Genomic DNA, 17,606 nt, shown 5'->3' on the forward strand with positions numbered 1-17,606 from the left:
TATTTTTACGTATTTTCAATTTAGAGGAGATTTAAGAGCATCTTTTCTTATTTTTTTTGTGGTAAATCTTCACTTGGCTGATTATATATTTTTAACTACTTATTATTTTCTACCAAAGTTTATTTATGTAGGCTCTTTGAAGTTTATAAACCTATTACGTTTGTCGATTTGACAAATTAATTATATCTTATTATTACCAGTTTTGATTTATCTTTTTTTTTAGCCATAACTAATGAAAATTGAAATTTTTGAAAAGGATATCCACACAGGAGGAAAAGGAGTCGATATTTTTTCAATAAGATGCAAAGTGCTTACGATAACTTGTACGAAGTGAAAGATTTATAATATTCAAAATAGATACGGAACCATGTCAGGGGAAGGACTTATTTAAATGTTTTATTAAAATATTTAAAACAATTGTGTGTAATATAATTTTACATCTTATCTTGATTAGTTAACTATTATCTATTATGTTTATCTACTTTTTATTTCTTATTGCTTAGTTACCAATGTAAATTATAAAGTCTAATATTGAAACAGGTACGCCATCTAATATCATTTTCAGTATTTTTACTCTATGATATCCGCAAAAAGGAAATTTAAATATAGTTTTTCTTATTTATTTTAGCTACGGAATAGATTTCGGCTTTCTGGGTATATTCCAAGATTCAAGTATTGTTAATGGTAACTAACAATACTTGCTATTATTTTTGTACCAAGAAAACCCCTAGCAAAAAAATTGTAGCTATCTCTGTTTCTACAAGGGCTTCCAATTAGCGGAACCTTTGTGAAATTTGTTCCCCAATTTTCTCCGTTGTAGCAAGTCAAAAAATAACTGTCCTCAGTTATCATCCATCTATATTATTGGTTGTCTTTTTGTTTTGAAAATCATCTTAACAAGTAATTACCCGATTGACGCCATTCAGATGGGTTACTATGTTGTTTATAATCCTTCATTGATTTTATTATCGCTAAAAAAAGCAATGAATACCCCTGATTTTGGTCATCTTTAATTTCAGCCTGTATCAGAATTAATAAGCTATTGCTCTGAGTAGTAGGGCCGCATATTCATAGAACCATACAAACAGACAAGTACTTGCTATTTTAGGCTTTGTCGTCAGATCATCCTGTATTTTCAAGGTAAAAAAAAAAAAAAATCGGGGATACTTTTTAGAAATGACCTTAGCCATCAAGTTGCTAAGTAGTCCCTAAATGAATTTTTTTCCACTGTTATTTAAAGGAATGTATGATGATATTTGCAATTGTACCGTTTATTTTCTAAGAGTCAATGATGATCAATTTAAGGTTTACTTTGAAGTTACTGAAGGAACATAAGGAATTGGAATCTTGCCCAAAGAATGTTGAAAACTGAACAGACATGCATTTTTGTGCCCTAACATGAGCTCAATCAGAATTATAGACTGTTAGTGGCACTGACAGCGCAGTGTTACCCAGAATAACTGGCTGAAATAAAAAGATTTGAAAAACAATCAATCCTACGGTCAATATCATTCTCCAAATAAAATTTTCTAAAAGGACGTAGAATCTGTGGTTGTTAAACATTATTTTTACTGAACATAAATTGTTGATATTAGTTAACATATAGTTATTTTTTAACAAATAAATATGATCTCTAGTTGAAACATGGCGTTTTCTTTAGAGTGTGTTGATGCCGAAGGAGGTTGAGATAGAGATAGATGGCAACCACGCTTTAGTAAATTTATGGCAGAAACAGAAATTGGCAATAGTTATAGACTGTTGCAATTTATAAGCATAACTGTGTAGTTTAAATGAATAGGATGTTTGGTCATAATATGGCGGGCAAGTTAATATAGTACTTAGTGCTCATATGACGGTAAGGAGGCCAAACTTTTTGATTGAGTTATTTTAAATAAAAGAAAGGGAGGCTTTATGGGAAGGCTGTTGCTAATATTGAAACTGAAGATCTTGGTCTAGTAATGTTAAGGGTCAATTTAATACCAAAGTTTAGAAAGGGTAACCATTTTCTCGGTATTTGTGACAATGGTAGAACCGAGGATGAGACTTTGAGTGGAAGTTTCCAGGAACAACTAAAAATTAAACTGCTGAGTTTAAAATTTGAATTGCAAAAATAGGTTGAGAAGTAGTAGAAAGTATATTCAGGAGGAGAGTTGTAAATGTAGCTATGTTAGGGGAAATAGATAAAGCTCTTAGAAGATAGAAAGAATTTGCATGAAAATGTTGTGAAAGTGAAAGATACACCATATTAGAATGAAGTAAAAGGAAGTGAAATAGAAAAGATACTAACATACGAAATTAGGAGGTGTGAAAATGAGGCCATAAATGAAATTAGCAAAGATCTAGAAGATACAGCCAGGTAGCATAACAATATAATAGTATAATAACATATAATACAGTATAATAAGCATAACAGTATAAGCATAACAGTATAATAATAGCATAAGAACCGTTTGGTTTAAGGAAGGGCAGGAGACGTATTGAAATAATTTATACTATTAGATTAATGCTTATTGAGTGTCCTAATCATCAGTCCTATTTAGTCCTTAGTTTTATACATTAAGAACAAGCGTTTGATTAAGTGGATAAAATAACAATAATGAAATTCCGTTCTTTGTTTAATTTAAATTCTTAATCTTCAAAATTTAAAAATCCTTATATCCTTATCTTAACAACACACAACAACAACAAACAACAAGTGAAAAACAACAAAAGAATTTTGATTGACACTTTAATATAAATATACTGATTTTTTTATTCTTCAACGTCTAAGTAATTCTTGATTTATTAAAGTTTTTTAACTTTGATAAGCTGAAAAAACATTAACGCGAAAAAAAATTTCAAATGTATTTTGTTTTCAATAATGTGCAAATTTTGTTCCGGGCTTCAGAAGGCATGGGAGAAAGGGGTCAACCCAACTCATCTCAGTTTTTGTTCATTTTAAGTTTAACTTGGTTATTTGTTGTGGTATCTATTCATTTTAGGCTTCGTTTGTTTATAGGTGGTAGTTTTACGCTTTGAAAACTATTTAAATTTATTTTTGCTCATTTTTGGTTTAATTTAATTTTTCAAAAAAATAGTGATTGCAGTATGCAGGTGTGCAATTTCATTAGCAAAAATACCCCTCAGCATGCTCTGAAAATTTCATTCTAATACTTTAAGCCGTTCTTAATATACTGCTGATGCGGCCATTTGACAACATGTATAGACAACATGCTAGAGTTGTATTTGCAATTATTCTGTTCACGTTCTCCTCAATTTTTATTGGATTTTACCTTCTTTTCCAGCTACTGACCTTGCAGCTGACCGTGGCTACAAGCAGGTGGTGACTTTATTAACAAAAGAAAGAGAACGAAATGCTTGAGAAAGTGTCTCTTCAGCAGCAGCTCTACTTTTCCACTACGTGAGCCTCACAGAAGATTAATGATGATACTAGTAAATTTGTCCATTCATTCTTGCTAAGAAATAAACTTTAATGGAGCACAAAAGAACATCAAAAGAAATCTTTTTTCATAACTTCAAACTTGAATTCATAGGTTGAGAAGGCAAGTAGAAGAGAAACTAAATTATTCCAGCTCTATTGAACTTGAAAACTCTTGAATCCTTTCCGTGTTGAGTTGGTTGCGTATATTTTGTTGAGTTGAATTAGGCGAATGGGTTGGGTTCGGATTGGCTCCTCCCTTTCTCGCTCACACATGGCTTTAATTTTCTCTGGTTAAATTTCAGTAATTTGAGAAAACTCAAAATAGGCAAAGATGGGTGCTTTGCGTTCAATCTCAACAGTTTTGACTCTTCTAAATTTTTCTTCGCCAAATTCTGGGTTCTTGGTTTTCGCTAGCTTGAGGGGTTGCTTAGTTTAGTTGAGTAGGGGAGAATCGGGTAAGACAGACCCGAGGGTAAGACGAACCTTTCATCATTACTCGAATTGAGTGTTACCTTTTTATTACTTGTTGAGCTAGACACAACGGTCATCTAGGGGTAAGTTTTGGAGCAAAGTTGACTTTAAGTAAATCTTGTCTTCGATACAAAAATTTTATTCGTTTTCAAATTTTCGAAACCGGCTTTTGAAGGGAACTTTTCTTTTTCTGGTTTTTATTATGTTCTATTTTAAGCCTTCGTACCTTCTATTACAAATCTGGGGGTCAAGGAGAACATTTAAGACATGACATTTTTTCATCGCAGCGTCGTATTTTGTTTTAATTCTGAACTATTTCAAAAAATCAGGTTTAGGGTAAGATGGACCACAGAGAGACAGAAGGTAAGATGGAACGGTCCACCTTGCCTTCTATCATCTGATAGCTTTTTGAATTTATTATCTATTACGTATTTTGTGAAGTGAATATAGTGTTGTATTTATTTTTTCTGCTTGTAAATTAGAAAGATATTAAGTTTCTCTTTTACATATTGGGAAAATATAATAAGAAAACCACCCGGGGTCTCCATGACCAGGACTTTCTGAAAGCAGCTGCTATGCAATGCGACCTTGTTTGCCACTTCGCCAAGCTTTGAAAGAGGTTGGTTTGCCAAGAAGAACGGAACAAGGAGAAGTTGCAAAACTGAACACAACAGAAGATTCCGAACCAGTAGGGTTCACTTTATAAATCAGGGTAGGGTTCACTTCTTCAGCTTCATAAGTGTATTCTCAGCAATAGAAAAAACACTTCTGAAGGACTATATGATAACAGCACAGCACATGCATCATGGACTTACGAAAGAAGAATCACGTTAGATTGCAAATGAATATTCCCAGGCCCAATGGAAGAAGATGCCAAAGAACTAGACTGAAAATAAGAGTACAGGAAAATACTGGATGAATAGCTTTATGATTAGTGTTGGGCTTTCCCTACGGTACTCCCAAGTGACAAGCTTTATGAGAGCCAGAAGGTTCTACATGAAGAATGTTAGGGAATTAAAAATAATTTAGAAGAGTTGTTGTTAAAGCACAAGTACCGACCGAATGAAAGTAAGACTGAAGTAACCCCCCATTCTGAAAACTTCAAAGATGGTTTCAGAAAAAGGGAAAGGGTTGTAAAAGTTGGATGTATTACTTCAGCTGAGCGAGGGACGCTGGTAACAGTTGTAGGGTGCATCAACTTAGCTGGTCAGTCTAGCCCCTTTATTTTTCTTTCCACAAGTGAACTGGCTTCAAAGTTATCTCAACGGCACGCCACTTGGAAGAACAGGAAAATGCCAGCCGTCGGGATGGATGACAGCGGATTTCGTTCCAGATATAGTACGCAATCTGGGCTCACAATCCAGTTGCTCACCCGCAAATCGAATTCTGCTGATTATGGATAACCATGATTCACATGTATCATTGAGCGTGGCTAATCACTGCAGAGAAAACGGCATTGACGTCTTTACGCTTCAATTGTATTGTTGTCAAGAGCTGCAGCCTCTCGATGTTACTGTTTAGAGGCCATTGAAGCAATGTTACAAAAAAGCCACTAACTCGTTGATCATTTCGAACCCAAACAAGAATTACCATTAATGACATTGGAATCGCTTTTCCTAGAGATTTCATAATGGAAAACAAGCTAGCGGGTTCCAAAACTAGAAAATACCATTTCTATAGGAACATTTTCCCAGATCAAGACTATCTCAGCACCTTCGTGACTGACCAACCGGACCATACTCGGCCGTCCTACCCGAGTGAATTGGTGCACTAGATTTATGATCCTTTTTCTGACAGGGCGAGGGTTCGAATCTTGGTGCACCCAATTATTTGGTTTGGGATGGAGGTCAGTGGCGTGACTCTGTAAGCTCAGCCAGAGCCGAACCAGCTCTAAATGGGTACCTGGAGAAATCTGGGAATGGTAAAAAGGAAGGGTGTACAAAAGCACTGATGGCTGGCTCTCTCTCCCCCGCTCATACCATTTCCTGGCTGAAGGGCCTTAAGACAGAGATCAGCACTGCTGGTTCGGACCTTAAGGGTCTAACAAATTCAAATAATCTTCCAAGCGTAAAACTACTACAAATAACTATCAATAAATAAATTACGCTGAAAAAGGAACAGAAACTACAATAAAAAACCGAGTCAAACCTAACGAGGAAAAATTAACACTAGTAGGACTGACAACCCCCATGCCTTCTTTTCATTAATTTATTGATGGTGATTTATGGTAGCATTTCACTTGAAAGATTATTTGAATTCATTTCTGCTCACTTTCGGCTTAATGGAGCTCTTTAATTTCCAAGAAAAACTTTTTTTTGGAAAAAGTTTTTTAATTAATTTCTGTTTGTTTTTATTGACATAGTCCTTTCCTATGTATTTTTTTTATATATGTTCGTTTTTATATCCCTAGTTTTCCTTGCTAGTTATATGTTGAAGAAACTTTTTCAACAGCTTTTAATCCTGACACAAATAGTATTATTAAATTTAACTTTATTCCTCTTCAAGTTGACCTGAAAAATAAAACTTAATGCCATTCCCAAGACATTCTATTTGTACTCTTTGACTACCTGGATACACAAATAATCTTTTGATATATTTAAATTGTAGGAGAAGAAGTAGCAATAGTTTTAGCATAAGACTTCCAACTTAATACCCCCAGTCGTTCTAGAGATATTCCTGAGGTGTCTTATGGGTAACCATACAAACAGTGGTTTTGGATTTAGTTTTAGAGCAACGTATTGTTTAAAAAAATATTGGATTCATTGTATAATTATGAGGGATTGAGATACCCAAAATCCCTAGAGGTAGAGTTGCTGGACCGTTCTACTAGGCTGAACAAAATGGTTATCTCAAAATGTTGACTGAATGTGTTTGGAAATGGAATCAGCTTGGGAAAAAGGCTCCTTGTCCTTCATTATGTTTTTACTCTTAAAAGGGACACTAAAACTGTTGATTTTGAACCGAATTTGCCTCATATAAGTTTCAATGATATTTCTAGCTATTGTTGAGCTGTGCTGCGTTACATATTGCTTATATGGCCTTTTGAAAACCTGCATGAACATAAATTTTTTTCTTAATTGAAACTCCCCTAAAAATTTCACCTTAACACCCTTAGTGTCATGAGTTTCCTTAATTGTGGTGGTTGCATTAATAGTATACACGTAGTGCCTTACCCTTACAGGTCGTATACATAACTTACCCTTTTAAGTTCATAGTTTGTTTTGATTTAGTTTAACATCCGCCTAAAAATGTTTTAAAAATTTCACCTTAATGCTTTTAGCTTGGGTAGCAGCAATAGTTGTAATGGCAAAACTAGCAGTATGCGCATTTAACACATGCTGAAAATTTCAACATAGTGCCATCAACCGTTCCTGAAGCATTTCTGATGCGTCCTCTTGACAATGTGTATGGGGAGTGTGTGAATCGATTTAGTTTCATAGAGTTTCAATATATTCGAAAATTTTGCCTTAATACTCTTGGTCTTAATAACAACAGTAGTGGTAGAAGAAGTATAATTAATGATATTAGCGTTAGCTTTAGTGGCATTAGTAGAAGAAGAAGTAGTAATAATAGCAGCAAAAGTAGTAGTATGAGCAGAAGCAGTAGCATTAGAATACAAAATTTTCCTTTTGGTTAGTTCAAGATCCTCCACCACAAGCCCTGTTAGTTTCAGCTTCACACACTAAACTGTTCCTAAGGTATTGCTGTTACGCCCTTTTTAAAACCAACATACAGAAAGTGTGTTGTGATTCATTTCACCTCCAACCCTCAATATTCCTTCAAAATTTAACCTTCATGCAATTAGGCATAGTTGTAATTGTAGTATGAGTAGTAGTATTTGCATTACTAGTAGTAGTAATAACAGCAATAGCTGTAGTCCTAGCAGAAGAAGTAGTATTAGCTTATTGTCTTTTGGTCAGTTGAACATCTTCTTCATCAAGTACTGGAAGTTTCAACCTACTACAATTAGTCCTGGCTATGACATTGCTGAAATATCCTATTGATAACATGAATTTTCATATACTTCTATAAATTTTCATCTCATTGCTCTTAGCCTAACAAGAAGTTGCAATAGAAGTAGTAGTAGAAGTAGTAGTAGTAGTAAACGTATCAGTGATAGTAGTATTAGTAGTAGCGTCCAAATATTGGCTTTTGGTCAGATGATCTTCCCCTTTAAGCATTCTCTGAAAGTCCTGATTTATTACCCAAGTCGATTCTTGAGATAAGCTCTTTTGACAGTGCACATGCACATAGCGTTTTTTGATTTGATTTGAATTTTTCCTCATTATTGTAAATACAGTAGTGTGGTGGTAGTAGTGATGATTTAGCAGTAGGGGTGGTTTTAGTAGAAGTGGTAGCATGCAAATATCATTTCCCGAAAGTTCCAAATCAATATATTCAATCGTTCTTGAGTTACGTCCTATTGAAAACCCATATACATATAACGTGTTTTGATTTAGTTCAACACTTTTTTCAACATTTTCTGAAAGGCTCAACCAAATGCCCTTCGTCTTTTTGGAAAGTAAGGTACACAATACATACGTTTCTCAATAACGTATACATTATTTAAAAAATGAACGAGTTGCCCTGAGGACCGTGGGCAAATTCATATCCCCAATTAAGCGATAAGTGGATGTTAAAATTTTTTCTCTTAAAATCTAGATTGGATATGTTTGGAGGAATTAAAGGCTTGGAGGAGGGAGGGGAATGGTTACCTTCCACTCACTTTTCACTCTTAAAAGGAGAGCTAAAACTTTCGACTTCCAATCACATAAGGCCCTCCGATCTGAAGTATTTTTTTTACATACGACAATAGATCATTCGTGTTGAAACTTTGTTCACGATCCCATTATACACATGTCGAAAATGCAGCGTTACCATTAGGTGAAGGCATTCCCAAATCCTGAAGAGGTTTGTTAATTTTTTTCTTTTTTCTTTTTTTTAGTTTTTTAGCTTTTTTAGTTTTTTTTAGCTTTTTTTATTTGTAGTTTTTTACCTTTTTTTCTTTTTTTAGTTTTCTTTTTCTTCTTTATTTTTCAAAAGTCATATGCAAACCCTCAAACAAAAATACATACAACTTATTTTGATATATATAGATAGTGTAACGGACATACTTACAACTTATTTATATATATATTGAGATAGATATATTATAGTATTATATGTACAGTATTATATTATCCTTTTTACAAGCCAACAAAAATATTAAATACCTTGCGATGGCGTACTGGACGATTCCTCACCTTCAAAATGAAGATTCCCAGGTTCGATTCCACGCGTCGCAAGGATAAAAGGATATTACCGTTGTAGATTGGTGTGACATATGTGACATCGTCACCAAGACGCAGTTTTCTTCCTCATTTGTAAAAGGAAAAGGGTAGGAACCTTTTCTACTCTTAATTGTAGAATTTTAAATTTTTCAAACAATATTTTAATTATTTTGTTTCTTTTTGCTTCTGGGTTAAAGGGAGCTTCTGTAAGTAAAACTGGGAATTTTTCTGGGGAAATGCAAAGTTCATGCAAAAAAAAGTTTTGTCAACTCTGCTAGTGAAAAAACTATTTAAAACTATTTACAGAGTAAATACTGGTAATTGCAAAAATATTTGAATATATTTTGACAATGGATTAAAGTAATTCAAAAATCTTAAAAGAGAAAACTAAAAGTTTGAAGCTTAGTAGTTATAAATTATTGTTATTGTTATAAATTGGATTTGTTTTAATAATCAAATATCTTTGAAAAAACTTCAATACGAAAAGACAGCAAATTTTGTGCGGTTAAAATACAAGGGACAATGAGAATCCATATATAGAAGCCTACCGCGTGCCGCTAGCTGGGGCCAGGTGGCGAAGCCACCTGGCTTCAGCTAGTATAGATAGATATAAATAAAAATGTACTGTCCGTCTGTCCGTTTGTCTGTCACTAAGTATGACGTCAATATATATATATATATATATATATATATATATATATATATATATATATATATATATATATATATATATATATATATATATAAAAAAAGTTGTCTGTCTGTGTGTCTGTCTGTGGATCAGGTGACGTCATGTTTCTGTGTTGACTGACGTCATGAAATTAGTTGTCGTCATTTTTGCTTTGACGGTGACGTCATTCAAGATATTTAAGACATATGTTCACGTAGAAATCTATTAATGTTTAAGTTTACAATGACTGATGAACTTACCATGGCAAAAGCCGATGAAGATGCTCAAAGAGTCTATGCCAAAAAACTTGCTGCTGATAGAGAAAGTCAGAAAAGAAAGCGTGCCGAGGAACTACCAGAGCAACGCGAAAGCAGACTTGCTGCTAAAAGAGAAAGTGAAAAAAGAAGGCGTGCCGAGGAATCAAAAGAACAGCAAGGAAACAGGCTTGAGGCTGATAGAGAAAGAAAGAACAGAAAGCGTGCCGAGGAATCAAAAGAACAGCAAGGAAACAGGCTTGAGGCTGATAGAGAAAGAAAGAACAGAAAGCGTGCCGAGGAACTACCAGAGCAACGCGGAAGCAGACTTGCTGCTAAAAGAGAAAGTGAAAAAAGAAGGCGTGCCGAGGAATTGCAAGAACAGCAAGAAATCAGGCTTGCTGCTGATAGAGAAAGTAAGAAAAGAAAGCGTGCCGAGGAATCACAAGAACAGCAAGAAATCAGGCTTGCAGCTGATAGAGAAAGTAAGAAAAGAAAGCGTGCCGAGGAATCAGAGCAACCTGAAAGTTATCGCCTGGCATTCAGGTACAACCCAGTCGATGATTATAGCTTGAGTAGATGTGTTCAAATCGGGACAATGTCTAAAATTTGTCCCTATTGCAAGGCCTTGAAATTCAATGGTGAAACAATGGGAATGTGTTGCGCCTCAGGAAAAGTTAAACTTCCTCTATTGGCTGCACCACCAGAGCCATTGAAGACTTTCCTTACTGGAACTACATCAGAATCTAAGCGTTTTTTGTCCAAAATCAGAAAATACAACTCATGTTTCCAAATGACGTCGTTTGGAGCCCAAATCGAAAATCCAGATCAATTTATGTCTACTTTCAAAGTAAAAGGGCAAATTTATCATAGAGCAGGGTCCCTTCTACCATTCTCAGGCGAGAATCATAAATTTTTACAATTGTACTTCATCAGTGATAGAAATTCTGAATTGAATGCACGTTGCGAAATTTCTCCCAACGTTGAAAGGACAATCGTTTCCCAATTGCAACATCTTTTCCACGAAAATAATAATTTAGTGCGTCTGTTCAAAACAGCCATCGATTTGATGCCTACTGATACGCATAAAATTGTTATTTCCGCTGACAAAACGCCTCCTGGCCAACATGTGCGTAGATACAATGCTCCAACTATCGACGAAGTGGCAATCGTTATGGTCGGTGATCAGTTTTTACCTCGAGATATTATTCTTCATAAGCGAAACGCTCAATTGTTAAGAATTGCTGAAACTCATCGATGCTACGATGCCCTACAATATCCTATCATTTTTTGGGATGGAGCCGACGGCTATCACTTTAATATTAAATTGATGAATCCAGCCACTAACAAAGAAATGAATAATAAATGCAGTGCAATGCATTATTATTCCTATAGACTAATGATTCGGCAGGATGAAGAAAATTATATTTTGAAATGCCGTGAATTGTTTCACCAATTCGTCGTTGATATGTATGCTAAAATTGAATCAGAACGTTTGCTATATATCCGCCTGAATCAGACCAAGCTCCGCTCTGAACAATATATTCATTTGCGAGATGCAGTTATAAATGACGGTAATACCACAAACGTTGGAAGATTAACAATTTTACCTTCGTCATATGCTGGCAGTCCCCGTCATATGCATGAATATGCTCAAGATGCTATTGCGTATGTTCGTCTCTATGGTCGTCCAGATTTATTTATTACATTTACATGTAATCAATCTTGGGACGAGATACTGCAGCTTTTACTTCAAGGACAATCGGCGGTTCATAGGCATGACATTACGGCCCGTGTCTTCCGGCAAAAGTTGAAATCACTGATAAACTACATTGTAAAACTTGAAGTGTTTGGGTCAGTGCGATGCTGGATGTACTCAGTGGAATGGCAAAAACGAGGTTTGCCACACGCACATATACTAATCTGGCTACATAAAAAAATTACTTCGAACGAAATTGATGATGTGATTTCCGCTGAAATACCTGATAAAAATGTCGATAAGGGGTTACATGATATTATTGTAAAAAATATGATACATGGACCTTGCAGTGCACTGAACGAAAATTCACCATGCATGGCCAAAGGAAGGTGCACAAAGCAATATCCTTGACTTTTAGTATCAAACACAATTACTGACAATGATGGTTACCCACAATATAGAAGAAGATCTACTGAAGATGGCGGTAAAACAGCAATAATAAAGAAGCGTAACGGTACCACCATCGAAGTAGATAACCAGTGGGTTGTTCTATATTCCCCATTATTATCAAAAACATTTAATGCACACATAAACGTTGAATACTGTAACTCCGTAAAGGCAATCAAATACATATGTAAATACGTCAACAAAGGCAGTGACATGGCAGTTTTTGGCTTGCAGCCCGAAATCAAAGATTTCGATGAAATCGTACAATATCAGGCTGGAAGATACATAAGCAGTAATGAAGCGGTTTGGCTTGCCTGAAAAATTCTAATTTATGGGCACACGTAAAAACATTAAAATTAACTACAAATATGCGTGTCCGATTGCAAAACGATGACTCTGGTCAAACATTTTCAGATCAATTGCTGGCAATGGGAAACGGAAAGCTCCCAGTAGACTCAATTTCAGGACGTATACAACTACCTGCTGATTTCTGTAATTTAGTGACGTCCAAAAATGAATTGATTGAAAAAGTATTTCCGAATATTCTACAAAATTATAAAAATAATAAATGGCTAAGTGAAAGAGCGATTCTCGCACCCAAAAATATAGACGTCCACGAAATCAACAATATTGTTTTGACCAAGATTCGAGACCAAGCAGTCCTTTACAAGTCAGTCGACACAGTTTTGGAACCAAATGAAGCGGTTAATTATCCATCTGAATTTTTAAATTCCATAGATCTTTCAGGGTTTCCACCACACGTGCTACAACTAAAAATAGGCGTACCAATAATACTTTTAAGAAATATAAACCCACCAAAGCTTTGCAATGGCACTCGACTTGCCGTAAAAAAAACAATGGAAAACGTAATAGAGGCCACAATCTTGACAGGGCCTTTTGAGGGTGAGGCTGTTCTTATTCCTCGCTTTCCCATGATTCCAACGGATCTGCCTTTTCAATTTAAAAGATTGCAATTCCCAATTCGATTAGCATTTGCAATCACCATTAACAAAGCTCAAGGTCAATCATTAGAAAAATGTGGTATAGATCTTAATACTGATTGTTTTTCCCATGGAAAATTGTACGTTGCATGTTCGAGGGTCGGTAAACCTGACAATCTATTTATATGCAGCGACAATTGGACAGCGAAGAATGTTGTATATTCGCAAGTTTTACGCAGTTAATTTGTATTTTGGAACCAAATGAAGCGGTTAATTATCCATCTGAATTTTTAAATTCCATAGATCCTTCAGGGTTTCCACCACACGTGCTACAACTAAAAATAGGCGTACCAATAATACTTTTAAGAAATATCAACCCACCAAAGCTTTGCAATGGCACGCGACTTGCCGTAAAAAAAACAATGGAAAACCTAATAGAGGCCACAATCTTGACAGGGCCTTATGAGGGTGAGGCTGTTCTTATTCCTCGCATTCCCATGATTCCAACGGATCTACTTTTTCAATTTAAAAGATTGCAATTCCCAATTCGATTAGCATTTGCAACCACCATCAACAAAGCTCAAGGGCAATCACTAGAAAAATGCGGTATAGATCTTAATACAGATTGCTTTACCAATGTACAATTGTATGTTGCATCTTTGAGGGTCGGTAAACCTGACAATCTATTTATACGCACAGACAATGGGACAGCGAAGACTGTTGTATATTCACAAGTTTTACGTAGTTAATTTGCATTGTATCTATCTATCTATCTATCTATATAAAAAAGGTGGGACACAGGGACACAACTACAATGGCGCGTAACGATTTTTAGTTGTAGCACGTAATAATGCATTGCACTGCATTTCTTATTCATTTGTTTGTTAGTGGCTGGATTCATCAGTTTAATATTAAAGTGATAGCCGTCGGCTCCATCCCAAAAAATGATAGGATATTGTAGGGCACCGTATCATCGATGAGTTTCGGCAGTTCTTACCAACTGAGCGTTTCGCTTATGAAGAATAATATCTCGAGGTAAAAACTGATCACCGACCATAACGATTGCCACTTCGTCGATAGTTGGAGCCTAGTTGGAGCATTGTATCTACGCATATGTTGGCCAGGAGGCGTTTTGTCAGCGGAAATAACAATTTTATGCGTATCAGTAGGCATCAAATCGATGGCTGTTTTGAACAGACGCACTAAATTATTATTTTCGTGGAAAAGATGTTGCAATTGGGAAACGATTGTCCTTTCAACGTTGGGAGAAATTTCGCAACTTGCGTTCAATTCAGAATTTCTATCACTGATGAAGTACAAATGTAAAAATTTATGAAAGTAGGCATAAATTGATCTGAATTTTCGATTTGGGCACCAAACGACGTCATTTGGAAACATGAGTTATATTTTCTGATCTGTGATAAAAAACGCTTAGATTCTGACGTAGTTCCAGTAAGCAAAGTCTTCAATTGCTCTGGTGGTGCAGCCAATGGAGGAAGTTTAACTTTTCCTGAGGCGAAACACATTCCTATTGTTTCACCATTGAATTTCAAGGCCTTGCAATAGGGACAAATTTTAGACATAGTCCCGATTTGAACACATCTACTCAAGCTATAATCATCGACTGGGCTGTACCTGAATGCCAGGCGATAATTTTCAGGTTGCTCTTGTGATTCCTCGGCACTCTTTCTTTTTTTACTTTCTCTATCAGCCGCAAGCCTGTTTTCTTGCTGTTCTTGTGATTCCTTGACACGCCTTCTTTTTTCACTTTCTCTTTTAGCAGCAAGTCTGGTTTCGTGTTGCTCTTGTGATTCCTCGGCACGCTTTCTGTTCTTACTTTCTCTATCAGCCGCAAGCCTGTTTTCTTTCTGTTCTTGTGATTCCTCGGCACACCTTCTTTTTTCACTTTCTCTTTTAGTAGCAAGTCTGGTTTCGCGTTGCTCTTGTGATTCCTCGGCACGCCTTCTTTTTTCACTTTCTCTTTTAGCAGCAAGTCTGGTTTCGCGCTGCTTTTGTGAATCCTCGGCACGCTTTCTTTTCTTATTTTCTCTATCAGCAGTAAGTTTTTTGGCATAGACTCTTTGAGCAGCTTCTTCGGCTGTTGACATTGTAGGTTCTTCAGTCATTTTAATATTAAACATTTTTCCGTGAACGAATGTCTTAAATACCTTTAATGACGTCATTGTCATAATGAAAACACGACGACCTGATGACATGACGTTACTCGGCACACAGACAACTTTTTTTTATATATATTGATATGTAGATAGATATATATGTTTTTTAACTACGTAAAACTTGGGAATATACAACATTCTTACAACATATATACAACTTATTTTTATTTAGATAGATAGATATACATATGCTATATAAATTAACTACGTAAAACTTGCGAATATACAACATTATTCGCCGAATATATAACATTGTCTGTGCATATAAATAGATTTTCAGGTTTACCGACCTTCGAACATGCAACATACAATTGTCCATGGGAAAAACAATCTGTATTAAGATCTATACTGCATTTTTCTAATGATTGCCCTCGAGCTTTGTTGATGGTGATTGCAAATGCTAATCGAATTGGGAATTGCAATCTTTTAAATTGAAAATGCAGATCCGTTGGAATCATGAGAATGCCAGGAATAAGAACAGCCTCATCCTCAAATTGCCCTGTCAAAATTGTTGTCTCTATTACGTTTTTCATTGTTTTTTTACGGCAAGTTACGTGCCATTGCAAAGCTTTGGTGGGTTAATATTTCGTAACAGTATTATTGGTACGCCTAATTTTAGTTGTAGCACGTGTGGTGGAAACCCTGGGAGATCTAGGGAATTTAATAATTCAGATGGATAATTAACAGTTTCATTTGGTTCCAAAACTGTGTCCACTGACTTGTAAATGACTGCCTGGTCTCGCATTTTGGTCAAAATAATATTGTTGATTTCGTGGACGTCTTTATTCTTGGCTGCCAGAATTGCAGCCGAGTCATTACAAGAATGACTTGTAAATGACTGCCTTGTCTCGAATCTTGGTCAAAATAATATTGTTGATTTCGTGGACGTCTTTATTCTTGGCTGCCAGAATCATTCGTTTACTTAGCCATTTATGATTTTTATAATTGGTTAGAATATTCGGAAATACCTTTTCAACCAATTCATTTTTGGACGTCACTAAATTACAGAATTCAGCAGGCAGTTGTATGCGTCCTGAAATTGAGTACTGGAAGCTTTCAGTTTCCAATTGCCAGCAATTGATCTGAAAATATTTCACCAGAGTCATCGTTTTGCAATCGGACACGCATATTTATAGTTAATTTTAATGTCTTTATGTGTGCCCATAAATTAGAATTTTTCAGGCAAGCATTCATTTCGTCTGCAGTGGTTGATTTAGGTATTATAGGTAAATTAAATATTTAATTTATTATATTTTAAAACCAACATACAGATAGTGTGTTGTGATTCATTTCACATCCAACCCTCAATATTCCTTCAAAATTTAACCTTCATGCAATTAGGCATAGTTGTAATTGTAGTATGAGTAGTAGTATTTGCATTACTAGTAGTAGTAATAACAGCAATAGTTGTAGTCCTAGCAGAAGAAGCAGTATTAGCTTATTGTCTTTTGGCCAGTTGAACATCTTCTTCATCAAGTACTGGAGGTTTCAACTTACTACAATTAGTCCTGGCTATGACATTGCTGAAATATCCTATTGATAACATGAATTTTCATATACTTCTATAAATTTTCATCTCATTGCTCTTAGCCTAACAAGAAGTTGCAATAGAAGTAGTAGTAGTAGTAAATGTATCAGTGATAGTAGTATTAGTAGTAGCGTCCAAATATTGGCTTTTGGTCAGATGATCTTCCCCTTTAAGCATTCTCTGAAAGTCCTGATTTATTACCCAAGTCGATTCTTGAGATAAGCTCTTTTGACAGTGCACATACACATAGCGTCTTTTGATTTGATTTGAATTTTCCCTCATTATTGTAAATACAGTAGTGTGGTGATAGTAGTGATGATCTAGCATTAGGGGTAGTTTTAGTAGTAGTGGTAGCATGCAAATATTCCCTTTTTGATCACCTCCCATATCATTTCCCGAAAGTTCCAAGTTAATATACTCAATCGTTCTTGAGTTACGTCCTTTTGAAAACCCATATACATATAACGTGTTTTGATTTAGTTCAACACTTTTTTCAACATTTTCTGAATCAACATTTTGGAAAGTAAGGTACACAATACATACGTTTCTCAATAAAGTATGCTATATGTAAAAAATGAACGAGTTGCCCTGAGGACCGTGGGTAAATTCATATCCCCAATTAAGCGATAAGTGGATGTTAAAATTTTTTCTCTTAAAATTTAGTTTGGATATGTTTGGAGGAATTAAAGGCTTGGAGGAGGGAGGGGAATGGTTACCCTCTACTCACT

The 17,606-nt window shown here is 35.4% G+C and overlaps 1 protein-coding gene across 4 annotated transcripts in view; it reads left to right on the plus strand.

Annotated features, from left to right (window-relative positions):
- LOC136034792 (ankyrin repeat domain-containing protein 16-like) overlaps nt 1–3,505 on the plus strand; it is a 152,127-nt gene extending 148,622 nt beyond the window's left edge. For 2 of the 4 annotated variants that reach the window (XM_065716205.1, XM_065716206.1), the window contains exon 7: nt 3,285–3,505. In XM_065716205.1, coding sequence (XP_065572277.1) covers nt 3,285–3,361 — 77 coding nt within the window. In that variant the 3' untranslated portion in view covers nt 3,362–3,505. The remainder of the gene's footprint in view (nt 1–3,284) is intronic. The other 2 variants (XM_065716207.1, XM_065716208.1) reach the window with 1 other exon arrangement.
- Nucleotides 3,506–17,606: the final 14,101 nt, after the last annotated feature.

This window comes from Artemia franciscana, chromosome 13, assembly GCF_032884065.1.
Source record: "Artemia franciscana chromosome 13, ASM3288406v1, whole genome shotgun sequence".
NCBI classification, from domain to species: Eukaryota; Metazoa; Arthropoda; class Branchiopoda; order Anostraca; family Artemiidae; genus Artemia; species Artemia franciscana.